The following is a 15,935-nucleotide window of genomic DNA, read 5'->3' as shown; positions in this document are numbered from 1 at the left end:
CAGACAATTATACCATCCACAGCAGCACACAATGATTCTTGGCTTGGCAACAGCATTTTTGAAAGAACATCACACAAATAGTTTTGGTTCAATGTTTGTTGAATGACAAATGGCCTAACTGAAGTAAATCACATTACTTGTGGAATAAAAAAAGTATTTAAGTACAGGTGACATCTCAGATCCAGGTCATTCCTTTATCTCATATTTCACTCACATTTAACCTCTATCTGTACATTTATTTATAGATAATTTTAAACTGATTCTCACCACTAAGTTCTCATATGTATGAAACAATCAGGATTTCCGTGAGGCTACAGCATCTGATCACTCTTACCTTAAGAGTATGAACCTTAAATGTCACAAAGGATCACAGCACCTGCTCACCTTCTTGGAATGGCAATTCTGGATAAATACTGATTCCAGTAGTATGGAAAATGAAGTATGGAAAAAAGATTAACTTTAAAAAGGTTAATGCAACCAGGGCAACACTTAAGAAATGCCATTTCCGATAATGTTGCATTAATATACCAGCTTCTACTGAAACTTTGAATCCTCCTCCAGATGAAAGCCAGTTCTGATAATGGTATGGCCAAACATCTGGGGACCAGAGTGCTATGAGAAGAGCTGTGTAAGAGCCTGGCCAAAGGCCTGCCTGACTTTGCTTGGGAGCTGCATCGCCCTCAGTACTCACCCAAGCTATGCTGCAGGTGTGCCATGGACCTCACAGATTCTGATCCGCTCACTTTACCTTGGATCTGCCTTGTCCTTGCAAACTTGTTTGCTCTGCTGGCTGAATGTCACTGCTGTCACCCTACAGGTGACTGCAGGACTGCCCTCCATCAGGGAGGTCACTGCCCTTGTCGTTATCACCCTGAGCTCCCAGACTGTCTTGCCAAAGAGCTGCCCACTTTTGCTGGTCCCTAAAGCCTCAAAAGAAAGGCTTGCAAGGAATCCTTATTCCCATTTCACCAAAAAGCTCTTGTGCTTGAGTGCCAAGCAGCTTCGTACAGCCCACCAACTACAGCTCACCATGTTCCAGAGTTCCAGCACTGGACACTGAGGAGCCTTTCCTCACTGCCAGCACAATGTAAGTGCATGAAAAGCAAAACACTGACCAAAGCCACTGTCAGTCAGAAGAATCTCAAAACACTTTTTAAATCTGAAAGTTAACCATTTCAAACTGATTCACTACTACCCTGCAGACCAACCACATCTTTTTTTTACTGCTCCTGATAGCCCACAAAATTACTGCTGAAATATGGATGCCTTAAACCATACATGCACCTCTAGCTCTTGTTCAAATGTAGTGGGATTCAGACCTACCACAAGAAGGAGCAAACTCTGCCAAATTCCAGCTCTTACAGTGACAGTTCTGTCCACCCAGTCCCCAACTCTCCCAATATCAAGCACAGTGGAGGCAAGTTTCCACTGTTAATCTTTCCATGTTCAGTACACAGATAATTTCTAAGAGATAATAAAATGCTCCAGGGGAAAGAAGTTGCACTAGAACAAACTTTAACTTGTCATTGCATTTGGATTTCAAAGGCTTGAATGTCAAGAGACAAGACTCCAAAAAGAGGAAAACACCCTGAAGCAAACACAACTACATTCACATTTTCTCAGTGTCTAAGGAGAAGTAATAATAGTGCTTACAGCATGGGTGAGACTGACAATGGAATACTGGGTAGTTCTGTGCTAAATAAAAAGCATGAGAAGGTTATGGACAATGCAGAAATCTGACAGCTAGAGGTAAAAAATTAGGTATTGAGAGATTCATCCTTTAGTTGAGAAAAAGGACAGAAGTGATGATTGCAATGTATGTTTTTAAAGATAAAAATATCACATGTAAAAGGCATTTTTAAACTAAAGGTAACATAAAGCCAAAGCCAGTTTTTGAAAAACACAATTGTGTGTCATCCTTCAAGAACCAGAAAAATTTATTGAGCCCCTGTAAAGATAAGATTTTAGACAAAATAATTTACTCTTGATCTTCTATCTAAGCAGTCACAAATAAAGATTTCAGCTCTTAAGTTAAATAAAAGACAGGCAGCCTCCCAGTATACATAAATTCTTATAGAGAAAACATCCAGGGTTACACAATAACCAGTTGCTGGTGATTTCAGCAAAAATACTGTTCACGCTGGACCATATTCAGTGTCCTTTGGTCAGTACTTTTACTTTCATAAACTTTTCAGTTATTAACACAGGGCTTAGAAAGTTCTGGTTTTGTGTTCATCAATGAATCAAAATACAAATTCGTTGGTACTCTGTCTAAAATTGAAAAAGCCCCTTTTTCAAATGAAAGATGAGACAAAGAAGTTTCTTGAAAAATAACACGAAGTAATTCAATGAAACAGTCGTCCTCGTCCACGTTTGCTCTTGAGATGACTTGCAGAACGCCTGAGAGTTTTCCTCTCTTGACGGTGTCGTTTCTCAGCTTCCTGCTGTTTCCTTTGCTGCTCTGACTGGAATATTAAAACAAAAATAGACTCACGTTCTTGTAAACTTGCACCTCATTGTTCCAGTATCAATATATCATGTCAGAATTCCATTAGGAAAACATGGAAATGTCACCACAAATTTCCCCATGCTATCTTGTCTTATACCGTACTTGGTAGTTCCAGGTATCCCCAGGCGCTATTATTCCAAGTTTTTCAGGGCAAATGTTTAACACAAAGATACCAAAAGCCAGTGAATAAAGTAATGTATTTCAGATAAAAAACAATGTTTAACAATACACTCCGGAATTTATATTTAGTTCCCTCAAGAAGGCAGATCCCAATTTGAGGCTACTTAGTATATACTTTGGTTAACTAGTTCAATATGTTAACTATGTTCAATATTTGCACAAATTTATTTCAAAAAGACAGCATAATTAGTTAAATTTGCTGAAGCATACGGTTTTTTTAAAATGTGTTCTGACTTAGGAGTTCTTGAAAGTGTTTTATATGCTGTATGCAATTCTAGAAACACTTCCCACATGAAAACAATTTTTAATTTCTGCTCCTGTGGCACGTGTTCTAATAATGTTTCTCCCCTTCATCAAAAACATGTTGAAAGTGTTTAATTTACGTACCATATAAACTACTATTTTCTTTGGAAGACTAAGGCTTCTCTTTAAACCTAGCATGAACTGGCACTACCCAAGCTCAGGCAACTGTCCATGCTAAAAAGCACTCCAGCAATTCCAGCAATTTCAACATCAGCACAGAACAACTGAATTGACAGTGAGACAGAATCACTACTACTGTGTATGCAGCTGCATTCCCACTGCATCTTGCTCTGTAATCAACAGCATTCAAATGCTCCCTGAATCTTCCATTCTCAGACCATTTAAACTTGAGCTAGAGATATGCCTGCATAGACAGCATTTTGGCTGAGGTGAGGTAGGAACCAATTTACCAAATGTAGCAATAAGCCCATATCAGTATGAAGGCAGTGAAAGCTAGTGGTCTTTAGACTTTGATGAAATTTACTGATTCCCATTTTCACTGCAAGCAGAACAAGAAATCCACTATTTGAAAATATAAGTAATTTCTCTCTGTCTCTATAGCTCTTCTGAAACAGCCTAGAAAAATCTCACTTAAGTTCACGTTGACTGCTACTGATAGTGGACTGATCTTGATTTGCATCAGAAACTTTGTGGTTTGGCTTTGGGATTTTTGTTTGCTTTTTTTTTAATTGTCTTCCATACCTTCCAAGTAGTGTAAGTACTTAGGTATTTTAGAAACCCTGCTATTTTGTTAGATCTATTTGCTATAACAAAGCATACTGAAATTGAAAACTAAGCTGCCACACTGTAGGAACCATATTCAAATCCTCTGAAAACTAAGCTGTGAAATATCAATGACAAACAATTTCATTATTGGATCTATCAGTGGTTGCTAGGCATTTGGGAGGCTGACAACATATCACACCTGCAGCAGCCAAGTTCAGTCTCAATTCCACTGACTAGAAGTTTGAGTGATACCAACCTTAGGGAAGAACAATTCCCTCCCAGACTAAATCTTTCCACCTACTCGTAAATACATCTGCCCTTTAAGGAAAAGGCATCACAAAGTGTAAGTTGATGACTCAAGTAACACCAAAATCTCTTTTTTGGCTTGTCAACTACAACTCTTTATTCTCTGAAAAGGAGCATAAAGACCGCATAGCATGACTTCTTCCTAGCTCTACCTGCTCCATTCCTTGGGACTTCAGAATATATACATAGGGTCTGTTTCTTTGAGAGAAGACTTGTGAGTTTTACTTTGCTGTTCTGCTGATAGGAGAAAATATCTCCACTGTAGATGCATTATTTTTCTTTCAATCAGATATTTAAAAGTATTTTTATGCAAATGACTACAATGTACATATTTCAATAAAGCAGTATCAGTTAACAGTCAGGAAAAGAAAATCCATAGATGTTAGAAGCACAATAATTAAAAAAACCCTGAAAGCTATATCTTATCTGATGGAATTAAGTAAAAATGGCATTCTGAACCACTGCTGTGCCTGTCTTCTTCCACCTTACTCCTAAATCTTCACAAAACTGTTACAGTGACAGTTCATTGTGCACTACTGCCTGCAAGAAACCTTGTGGCTTTACACTTTCTAAGCTAAAGCTACTGTAAAAAAGACTGCGCTTTCGAAGTCCTGCAAAGCCCATTTAATTAGTTGCAAGACATTAACATATCAGTTACAGAGTTGGTAAAATCCCCAGAATGGTTACCCTACATGGCACTGGCACTGCAGAGGAATTTGTGACTTGACTCCACAGTCAACACATTTTAAATTCCAGAAACACAGGAATCAAAAACAGATGAAAATGGACATCTGCAAGCAGATAATAACCAAGTAAAATAAGTAAGGTAGAAACAGTCAATAAATCTTTTTTTTCTTCAGGCATAACCAATGTGACAACAAAATAACTACGAAGCCATTCTTGTGGCAGTGAGAATAATATTTGACAACTGGTAAGGAGAAATGTATTATAGCAAAGAGTCTTACCTGAGGAAAACCATTTTTAACTGACGTAAATTTTGTCAGCTCAAGTATATTAATATATACGTCTTAAGATTTTATAATGTGTCCTTTCCTCAGTTCTGAAGCAATTTTCTAGTTAAAAATGCCTACGTGTTCCACAGCAGTAGCAGATGCACACATGCATTGAACTCTCTTCACACTATAAAGTAATAGTGTGTCTGCAGTTTACAAAACTCTTTAGGCTGGGAAATCAAAAGCCTTGGTAAAGGCAGATAGGCAGCAGTCAACCACATACTTCAAATGGAATTTGACAACTAGAACAGGACCAGGACTCATTCCTGTGATGCCTGTTACACAAGTTCAGTGACAAAGGCAGTTGGGAGCTCTGTTTTTATCATGCTGAGACCAAGCAACCTACAGCATCCTGCCTGCATTTGGACCTGCAGACCAAGATCTGATCAGTCCTGGCACAGAAGTCAGGCAAGGTCACAAGCTTCTGGTGGTGTGTCTGCAAATAAACTATTAAAAGACACAAGCCATTATTTTCCACCGGAACATAAGATTTTATGAGTGTTGCTTGAGTTATAAGGGATAAACACACTGAGTACTACCGGAGGCTTTCATTCTCTTGGCAAGAACCTGGAGAGTTGGCAGCTTATAAAGAAATGAAGAGGGACATTTGCTTGACGGTTTTAAAGTTCCTGTTCTTTCATGCAAAAACTAAAGTTAGTTGTGTATTATCTTTAAAATTATATATATATAGCTCACCTTCTTTAATTTGAATGTTGCCTGTTTGCTGCCTACCGTGGTATCAGACACATTGAGTGTGCCAAGTTTTTCTTCAAGCTTTAAACGATCTTCAAGGGTTTTCCTGCAGAGAAAAATGAACATTTAGTCCCTATATCTGTCATCTTTTTACTATAATAAAGGTTGATAACGCAGTCAAAACTAATCTCAATTTCTCTGAAACTAAAATGTCATAACTAATAAAATAAACATTCAGGAAATAAAAAAGACAAATTCAAATAATTTCCTCCAGATAGTACTTTCAGTAGAAACACTTTTAAAATTTATGTAAATTTCATTGGTTTTGCTGCTAAAAAAGCAACATAACTCTAGTTGAGAAAGAAACTACATCCTTCTATTGCCATAGTTTTCTACGAAATGTCACAAAAAGTTGGGGATATTAAACTCTGGTAATAGATACATGCACAAATTAAAAAAGTAGGGCTAGATATATAAAATTTTCTTGAAATCTCATAATTTCTGAATTGGAAACATTTTTGAGGGAAGGAAGTAATCTTGACTATAAATCAGTATAAATTCATCACAGAATGAATCACTGCACTGACAGAGACAAACTACTTAATCCAAATACAAATGACTGTTCAGACATTATGCCCACAACAGTCTTTTTCTGCATAAAAGAAAAATATAAATAAGTGAATGTGATAAATAAGACAGACCCTAGTCCCAGAGAGGAGCTCCACAGGAGCACATGACTTCAAGCACAGTGATTATCACTGAGTTTCTGTAAGCAAGCTGGCAAAGAGCCTCTCACTCAGGCACCCAAGTCCAGCATTTCTGTGAAGGAGGTAGCTGCTGTGGCTGAAACTGATACTGTTTTCAGCTCTTCTCCACTAGAAGCTAAAGTCCCTACAAAGGCAAGAGACATGGAAGTGCCCTAGTTGCTCCAGGTTGCAATCTGATACTCAGTATCATGATTACTGACTTCAGTTAAGTTGGGTCATAACCTGGAAAAACTGAGGCATGGAAATACACCTTGTTCCCACACAGCCTCCAGCTCAGGGGTGAGGCAGGCAGGCAGGCATGTAGGGATGGTGCTGGCTTCAGCCAGCCTCCCTAAAGGCACCTGTGAGTCCTTACATAGCTCGTCCTTCTCCTATAATGTAGGTCCTACAAGTAACTAACACCATCTTAAAATACAACGTGGCTTATAGAATCACTCTACATGTGCTTAGAAAATATTCTCCTAACTGTAAACAAAATTTGATTCTGCAATTTGAGATGCTATTAGTGCCTCACTAGCACTTTCTGAAGAGGACCAGAAGACATTTTTTGTACAAGTCTGAAACTGGAAAATAAGTCATCATAAAAACACAGACGATTAGCAGCCACCAAAGTCAACAGCATTTACTGTGGATGAAGGACTCATGTCCTATGCTTTAAGTCTCTGAACTCCACTGAATTTTGGTTAATGAGCCATTTTATGTAACAAAGACTTTTCAGATTAATCATGAAAAATTACTGTCAAGAATTACTTTATTTCTCATGACTAGGTACTTTGATTGTATTTTTTTTGGTAGTATATTTTTCATTGAGTACATGTAAAAACTTGTTCCATCTGTGTGAATCGGAAAGACAAGCTAAGCCTTAGAGCTAACTGTGGCAGAAGATCAGTCACCAACACTGTAGTGGGATTTCTATGTTCAAGTCCCATTTTTCTCCCCTTTGAAAATGAACTAGAGAAATATGGCTACTACCCAGCAATTATTTAGCATGACTGCCTAGATACTGCTTCAGTCAGGAGAAAAGTTAAAATGAGGAGATACTAGCAAAATGATGTGGGGTTGCAATTTTACTGCATAAATACAGGTATGTGTCTGTTTATCTGAAAATGTGCAGAACTCAAGTGATAGCGAATTGCACGCACTGATACACAAACACAACAGCTGGGTTGTTTGTTTGGGGTTTTTTTTACATCTTCCTCAACAAATTAATTTAAGGGATACATTTACAGTGTTATTATAAGCAAATTCCCCTGTTCTACTGTAAAATACAAACAAAAAAAATTACCAATGCACTTCTTTTTTTGTCTTTATTAGGAGGAGAGTTTTTCAGGACTTTTCCTGTTGTTTTACTTTAGCAATACCTAGGAATGTCAACTGTCCTTTTGTTGGCTTCCTTGGCCACCTCTGGAGACACATACATGGACTGTCATACTTTTTATAAAATATGACTACTGTAGTTTTTAGTTTTGATATGCTCTAACTTCAGTAATGTACTCTTTAAAGAGACATCAAGTAAATCAAAAAAGCTCTTAGCACACTGATAAAAATCCTTTCCTTTTATCCATTCCTTTTAAGTCACTAGGTAAGAAACTTATGCTGTAAGCAGAGATTTGCAGGTTTTCTTGTCCAAGTGCAAAAGGGGAAAATTAAACAGACAGATTTGAGACAAGGCGTTTTTTACAACCATGAGTAAATTTTGCAGATTTCCTGCACAGAGAAATGCGTAGACTGTTGGTCTAAGAAGAGATTTATAGTACGCACCACTGCTTTAGAAGTTGGGCTTGGAGCCGTGCTGAGTCAGGAACATGTCAAAAGAAACACCCAGTTTTATATAAGTCATAAACTGTTTCCTCAGGTAGAACATTATACGATTAGAGAAAAAAAAAAGAACACCTAGCCATTAAATGCATAGTGAGGGTATTAAGGTACTTAATTATACTGGTCACAGACCGTCATCCCATAACTTGGATATATCAAATCAAAGACAAACATGCCAGCCTCACCAGATGGTACATGCCACTACAGTCTTTCCAATTTTCAGTATGTTACTTGAATTACTTTTATGCTGACTACTTATCACTGAATAAGGCCAGGAGAAAATATATTTATTTTCTTCATAAAATTCTAATACATAAAAATGCTTATTAACCAAACAAGGTAGCTCGTAACACATGGTAAATCATTATGATTACAGTATCATATCAGTTATATGTTATACGAAACAGATACTGTTAATTTTTAATTTGAGGAATACCAAACTCCACACTAAGAACAATGCTTGGATGAGCACAAAGGGGTCAGTGAATGTTGAGCTAATTGCTTAGACAATGACTAAAAAAACCCCATGCAAGACAATTCAATGACAGCAACTCAAAAAACAAAGGATGTAATGCTATCCCACCCATTTTTTTTGGTCATTCTCTTCTGTTCTCAAATTCTTCTCCTTTTTCTTACATTTTACATTATATCCCACCTATGGGCCTACCACACGGAGAGTATCCATTAGCAGCAAATCTTAAGATAGATTCTCTTTTCTTTAAAAGCAGTCTTTTAAAAGTCTTTTGATGGTTTATGTTACCACTGATATTCCTTCATCTACTGGACAGGCCTGTGATATTTGCTTTTGTTTTCCCTGGGCTGAAGCAATAATCTTTCTCCCTTAAAACCACATTAAAGAATTTACTTTGCCTGTGTCACATTGTACTAATTTTTTCTAAATGTTTCTCTTCCTTACACCTGTCTTGGCTTATTTACTTAACTTTCCACACCCTTGTTCACATTTAAGCCTTGTATGTTTTGCATAAAATACAATCTTAGTCCTTCAAGTGAGCGCCCTTGAGAATTTTCTTTAGACCTTAGCAGCTAAATTTGTGCAAAAGAACAGCACGTGAGTAGGCTGCAGCCATACAGCCTTTTAATGAAGTATTTCAGTGGCACTGAGAATACAGTGTCATTTGACCACTGTCTCAGGCTCATTCCAAGTTAAAGCTAACGTAACTGTAAACCTAATTATAATGTAAAAAAATATTCTTAACCTATAATACTTCGTCAGAATGTCCAGAGATGATTTTCTCCTGACAAAGGAGAAAAACTGATAAAATTAAAAAGATGCTTTATCTTCTGGAACAAACTAAAAAAGAAAAATAATCAGAAGAAAGTTAATGGAAAAATCTAAGAAAGTTAAATCTAAGAAAGTTAGAGTCCAGAATAATTGAGTATGTTCAATAAAAAGAACAAAATAAAATTCCTATGTGATAAAAAACAGCTAAGGAAAACACAGGAATCGGTTCTGCAAAATTGCTATAAATCTCAATTTATAAAGGGACAGGCTGAATTTTTTATCAAGTGTTTCTTTACGTGTCTTCAGAAAAGTTCATGATGAAACAACTAGGTTGTAGTGTCAGTCATTAGTGACATAAAGAAACAGGCCCATCATATTTCACTTTCTTTTCTGTAGCTGTATAATTTCATTCTACATACAAAAAGTAATGATTATTATTAGATCCATCCAGCACAACAACCTATTTCCAACATTAGTCAAAATCCTGCTCTGCATCCACTGTGCTGCAAGAACTCTGAAGCTACCTACAGTCTTGAAAGGTTTTAATATTAGTGGCTGTGCTTCAAACAGTAAAAGGCTATGAAAGTTTATCTTCTGAAGGGCTCAACCCACCTCTGAAAAAAGCAAATCAATGAGATTTGCAGGCATTGAGCACCTCAAAGCCAAGTCCTTTACATTGATGTGTTCTTTCTCTAGTTTGACATGCACTTTATACAGTATCCATTACTTTGTCTGATCATCAATTTAAAGCATAAAAAACCAACCAACCAACAAACAAAAAACCCTGAACAAACCCCCTCCTAGTCTGGTATTTTGTATTGCAAAATGAAAACCAGAAATAGTACGTCCTGACAATGAGGACAGTGTAGATTTTGAAAATTTCTGGATGCCATAAAAATACCTAAACAAAACAATTTTTCTTTCACCATCTTGATCCTACCCCCTAAAACAGTGACTATTCATGCAGCATTCTACATTGTTTTAGAAGGTCAGATAAGGAACATCCAGACTGTCAACCTCATACTGACGCTGGTGGATAAACACAACCAGTCTCACAAGAAATCAGTGCTGTTACCTGTGAAAGCAGCACTTCACAACACTGAATAATGGATCCCCCAATCTGACTCAAAATATTAATCTCTTACTCATCTCATCTGTGTTGCCTCTCTGCCCTACTTTAAACAGTATATTTATTTAACTACAAACCAAAGCTTTCAACAACTATGTCACTTGAGGTTATATCCCTGGATTGCCAGATGTTGCTTTACTTCCAAGCCAAAACATCACTAGCCTGTACTGCAGGGAAATACTTAAGAATTGCCCACCCCCAGCTATTAAAATAGGAACATTAGTCTTACTTCATTAATTTTTGTTTTTTGGCAGAGTCTTTGAAGCTTCTGAATTCCTCTCCTTCTTTAATCTCAAAAAACTGAGGTTTCAGTAATGTTTGCTGATCCTCCTTGGACCTTTCCCGCCGCTTTAGTTTTTCCTCTTGGCGTAAAAGCTTGCGCTGTTTCCTGACCTCTTCAACCCAGCCTTTTTCATCATCTGAACTCTCAGAACTTTCTACATCACTTGCTTTTCCTTCTGGTTCTTCCTCCTCTTCCTGCAGACAAAAATAGTATAAAATAAGAGATCATCAACTAATTTTCCTTTCAAACCATTCCTGCAATTAGAGTATGTGACAGCTTTTAGATACAACTGAAGAGAACTAAAAGCAGTAATAGCAGATGAAGCTGAAAATATAATAAGAAGTTGCTACTATCTACATATTTTATGTTTTTCAAATAATTATTCATGCAGATGCAATATTGTTCACATCTAAAAACTAGATCAGAATTATAAATTAGACTTAATTACTGTAGCTGATAAAACATTCCTGCATGCCTCAGTCTTTCTGGAGTGAAAAGTCTGAATGCTTAAAACAAAGGAAAAAAAAAATCTATGGAGTTTTCTTAATCCAAATGGAAAATATTTTACCTCTCCTATTGCTTCCAGTTCCTCTAAGATCTTCAGCTTCCTCTTTCTTTTCTCACTTATTTTAGAAACAAGTGGATTAAGTAGTCTAAATTCTTCACTCTGCTCATCCACCTGGAAATCTGGATTCTCAAACATGACCTTAAAACGATCATCTTTGAGAAGGCTGGGCAGATTCTGGAAAAGAAGTAAAGCATGAGCAAGTTAGACAATTCTGAAAAAGACATTAATAAAATAAGTAACACTTTTTAAAATTAAACAAAATTCAAAACCAGCATATGAAATGCCGGTTGCTTTATCCTTCCAGGTCAAATAAAAATCAAGATATATGCTTATTGTACTTTTACGAATTTCGTTCTAAGCTACCTGTAAGCAACACTTTTTTAATGCACCCTACAGACACCTTAAATACACAATTACTAATATTTTTGAATTAATGTTTCTCATACATTCAGCCAGCTAGTCTGGAGATATGCTGTTATCTATTGACTAATCAGCAGTACCTCCAAGGCAAATACGTTGCCTGACAGGGGTGATTCTACAACATGTAAAACAAATTATCAGGGTAAATGTCTTTATGCAACGGTACTATTTTACTGTAAATACTTAAGAGGAAGTGTTTCTATACATATTATAACACCTTTTTCACTACCTTCATATACAAAATGGAGAAGACAGTTTTATTCATGTCAAAGTAAAATGAACTCAATGTAAATTTTGCTATTGGTGAATTAGGAATAGTTCAAGCTACAAATTCAGGTTACATGAAGACCAATTGTTGTTATTTTAAAAATCACTGCATTCAAAGCTTTTTATTACAAAAAGCTGATCTTTTAACACTGCCAAATTTATATCAGCATATTAATCTCCTCCCAGCATTAAATTTTCAGTGTTACTTCAGAAAGCGGAGGGTGGGACTAAGAATACAGAAAACAAAAAGTGTAAATTTCAAACACAAAACTGGTGCAAATGTGTGACTTTCAGCCACACAGCCAAAAATTAAATCCCAAAGCCTAAAAAAATTGTTTGTTGTCAGACTCTAATGCCATTTCAGGAAAATAATCAGAACATGCATTTTTATGTATACTCCTTTTTAGCCGATTTAATAACACAAACTCTATGTACTCCAAAACAAATCAGCCCCCAATTACTGAATTCTCATTTTCATTGTTACATTTGCTTAAGCCTGCATTTAAGTTTCACCACCATCTACTTTTTCAGTAGTTCATACGTCCTACTAACCCTAACACACAAGATTTCATTAGATACCACATGCAGCCTTTCATGAATGCAACATTCCTGTGAGAATGAGCACCTATGAAGTGCTACCTATAAAAAGCCTGCCCTCCTGTTAGGTATAAAACATTAACCCATTTCTTCCACTAAACTTCTCTTAAGATAGAAATGGATTATTTTTAACACCAAGAAGAATTGCTACTGCATAAGAGCAAACCATTTTGGCTAATCTATAAAATACAGTTAACTGTGTACACAAATAAAGACAACTGTGTCTTTAGTTTCATAGATAACATCAATCCTTGTAGTGGTCACACCAAAATACCAACAAATGCAAACAACAGGTCTTGTTTGAACAGCCTTGGTATTGATTCTGCATTAACCAGCTTCTGGAGTCCTATGAAACCCATATCATCTTCAGAGTAAGTATTTCATAATTTTTAGCTTTAAGTTACTACATGGTCTTTTTGTGCTGCAGCTACAGTGAAGTCCACCTTAAAGCCACCTACCAGAACAAATTATTTATGAAAAACAGAAACAATGGAATTTTTAATCTGTTTGGCCAAACAACAACAACAACAACAACAAATCAAACCTGTAAGCATTGCTATTTCTGTGCTCTAGGTTAGAGAAGTCTCCAAAGAAAGAGCTCACCTTCTGTTTCCTTTTTCTAGTCATCTGCTGCTCTTCTCCTTCTTCTTCAATCAGTTTGAGTGCAAGTTCCTTATTGACTTTTGGAAGTTTCTAACAAGAGGAAAGCAATTAATCAATAAATTACCCTTGACACATGTAACTGACATGCTTTACACTTGTAAGTGTGGTGAAGAGAGAATTCTTATTCATTCTTACAACTCTTGCTGAAAAGTTCCTTGACTGGTTCCAAATATTTCTAGATACTAGTAAAGCAACAGCATTTGGAGAAGATTTAAGTAGGATTCCTGTAAAATTTTTAACTTGAAATGCATCAGCTTTAGTACTTTAACAGCAATTCTTTCTCTTCGTGTGTTGAACAAATTCCATCTAGAAAGCTACCAGTTACAAACACAACATGATTTTCATAGATCTCTTTCCAGAGTATCATGTTTTAATGCTTTAAGTCATTTAGTATTATGATAGAAGTAGAAACTGCAAGTTGTACTAGTGGGTTAACTGGTCAAGTGGCAAATGTGATAAGAGCTGCTCTTTTACAGTCAGTCTTTTGGAATCAGACATGGGAATTTTATGGTTCTATTCCAGAAATTCTATAAACTACTTTGTGTCTCTAATGATAAACAGAACCAAATCCTAAGTCATCACGTCTCTAAGATACACTTAGGAATATATTACTCTTTATGAGTAGTTTTCCCAAAAGTATACGAATTGCTTATAGGATTTACCTTTAGTTGAACTCTCTGTGCACGTGTTTCTTCTATCTTCTGTCTTATTTTCTCTCTTCTGTATTCTTCATAGGCAAAAGGATTTGCCATCATTTTTGCCTTTGAACAGGCAGGAGAAAGTAAAAAGAAAATACCATTAGTATAGGACACAGTCTGTTATTTGTAGGGAAAAAAGACACGCAACCAAAATGAAAACCACAAAGAGAAAAAAGAAAACCCCACCACACATATTTTACTGTTAAGAATAAAAGTTGACATGAATCAACATTATTTACCTTGTGATAAAGTCTTATGTCCATGAAAAAGCCATGCATATATGCTCTGAGCAATGTTGATCCAATTAGATGAGCAAGGCCTGGAAAAAAAGGTACCAGAGTATTTTAAAGAGTTTTCATATATAAAGAATTTTTATTCCAAGCTAGCCACTTCACTTGCCTGATTCAAGACAAACAAGCACTGCCAATGCAACACATCAATCCATCAGTCACATTCATCACATCAAGACTAAGTAAAACCACCAAAAAAAAATCGCTTTGGCCAGAAAGAAATTTAAGCTTCTTCAGAGCAACGAAATCCATATTTCTTGCCATAATACATTACTGAGCACTTCTAAAAAATGCCCACATGCACTATGCTCCATAGGAGTTTACAAAGAAAAATTCCAGAGGATTTTTTTTTTTAAAGTCCATAAGAGTTTGACAATTTCTTTTTTAGTGTGATACAGAGATGTTTTTAATTAAAGAGCTTTGCCTTAGGTCAAACCCGACTCTCCTAGTCTGAGGTAAATTAAGCAAACTGGAGCAAAACATTGCAATCAAAACATGTAATGGACAGAAAAAGGACTAACTACCTTGGGAGAAGTTTGCTTACCTTCTCTGCTATGTGATTTTCAACATTCCAGTTCCTTGAAACTAGGGCTTCTATTAGCCCTAGAATGATTTCTACTTTCTGGAAATTACTACATTCAGACAGGGTAGCCTTTGGCAGATTTTGCTGTGAGTTCCAACATTGTATTTGAGCATCTCAAAAATATTTTGAAAACCAAACCAACTTCTCTTCCTATGCCTTCCATGTAGCGTCCGAAACCACACACCTCAAATTCCTAGACATATTAAATCAGCAAATATCAATCACCTTCTTGGGATGAAAAGCTGGGAAATACAAGTATCTATCTTGCATCTGCTGGGAACCAAGGAACTTAGAGCCATCGGTCTGGAATATTAATAACCAAGAAGACTAAAGGAAACCACTGCCAGTGAATTTCTAACAGTGCTCACACATCACATCAGAATTACAAAATTTACATGTGCAAATGATCAAAAACTGAACAAAGAAGTCAGCTAAAGAGCATATTCAACTGTTTTACCTAAATTTTCAAGGTCTTTTCTGGTAACGAATTTGTAATCATCATAAACTGTGCTCTCTGGATTCTCTTCCAGTTCTTCAGTCAAGTTGTCCAAGAAGGAGCACCATTTTGGGGCAGGTCCTAAAACCTGTGGATATTATGGAAAGTTGTAACATCGTGTATTATTACAGAAGAAGCCTAAAGTTATGCTCTCGGCTACTGTGCTGAAATTAATCCCACTGCAGACCTTAAGAGCAGCAGTCAGAGAACACAATTAAATCTATTGCTTACATTACCAATAAATACTATAGATTATGTGTTATTTTAATTTAGGTCATTTGAGACCAACCAGGCTAGAGGTTTCAAGTTGAACTGTTTCAAGTGGTTCTAGTCTGACTAATTTATTAAAAGCTCAGAGCCAAACATTTTAGATAAAATTACAA

General features: G+C 36.3%; 1 protein-coding gene across 1 annotated transcript in view; it reads right to left on the bottom strand.

Moving 5' to 3' along the window:
* Positions 1-1,919: 1,919 nt before the first annotated feature.
* The window catches only part of NOL10 (nucleolar protein 10), a 48,876-nt gene continuing 34,860 nt past the window's right edge, over positions 1,920-15,935 (bottom strand). The window contains exons 14-21 of the mRNA XM_018088942.1: positions 15,514-15,640; positions 14,423-14,502; positions 14,148-14,246; positions 13,426-13,515; positions 11,539-11,712; positions 10,917-11,164; positions 5,734-5,836; positions 1,920-2,465 (exon numbers count right to left, since the gene is read on the bottom strand). Coding sequence (XP_017944431.1) covers positions 2,346-2,465; positions 5,734-5,836; positions 10,917-11,164; positions 11,539-11,712; positions 13,426-13,515; positions 14,148-14,246; positions 14,423-14,502; positions 15,514-15,640 — 1,041 coding nt within the window. The 3' untranslated portion in view covers positions 1,920-2,345. The remainder of the gene's footprint in view (positions 2,466-5,733; positions 5,837-10,916; positions 11,165-11,538; positions 11,713-13,425; positions 13,516-14,147; positions 14,247-14,422; positions 14,503-15,513; positions 15,641-15,935) is intronic.

Source organism: Manacus vitellinus, unplaced genomic scaffold (assembly GCF_001715985.3).
Source record: "Manacus vitellinus isolate BGI_N305 unplaced genomic scaffold, ASM171598v3 scaffold_11_pilon, whole genome shotgun sequence".
NCBI classification, from domain to species: domain Eukaryota; kingdom Metazoa; phylum Chordata; class Aves; order Passeriformes; family Pipridae; genus Manacus; species Manacus vitellinus.
This window is presented reverse-complemented; position numbering and strand designations above follow the sequence as displayed.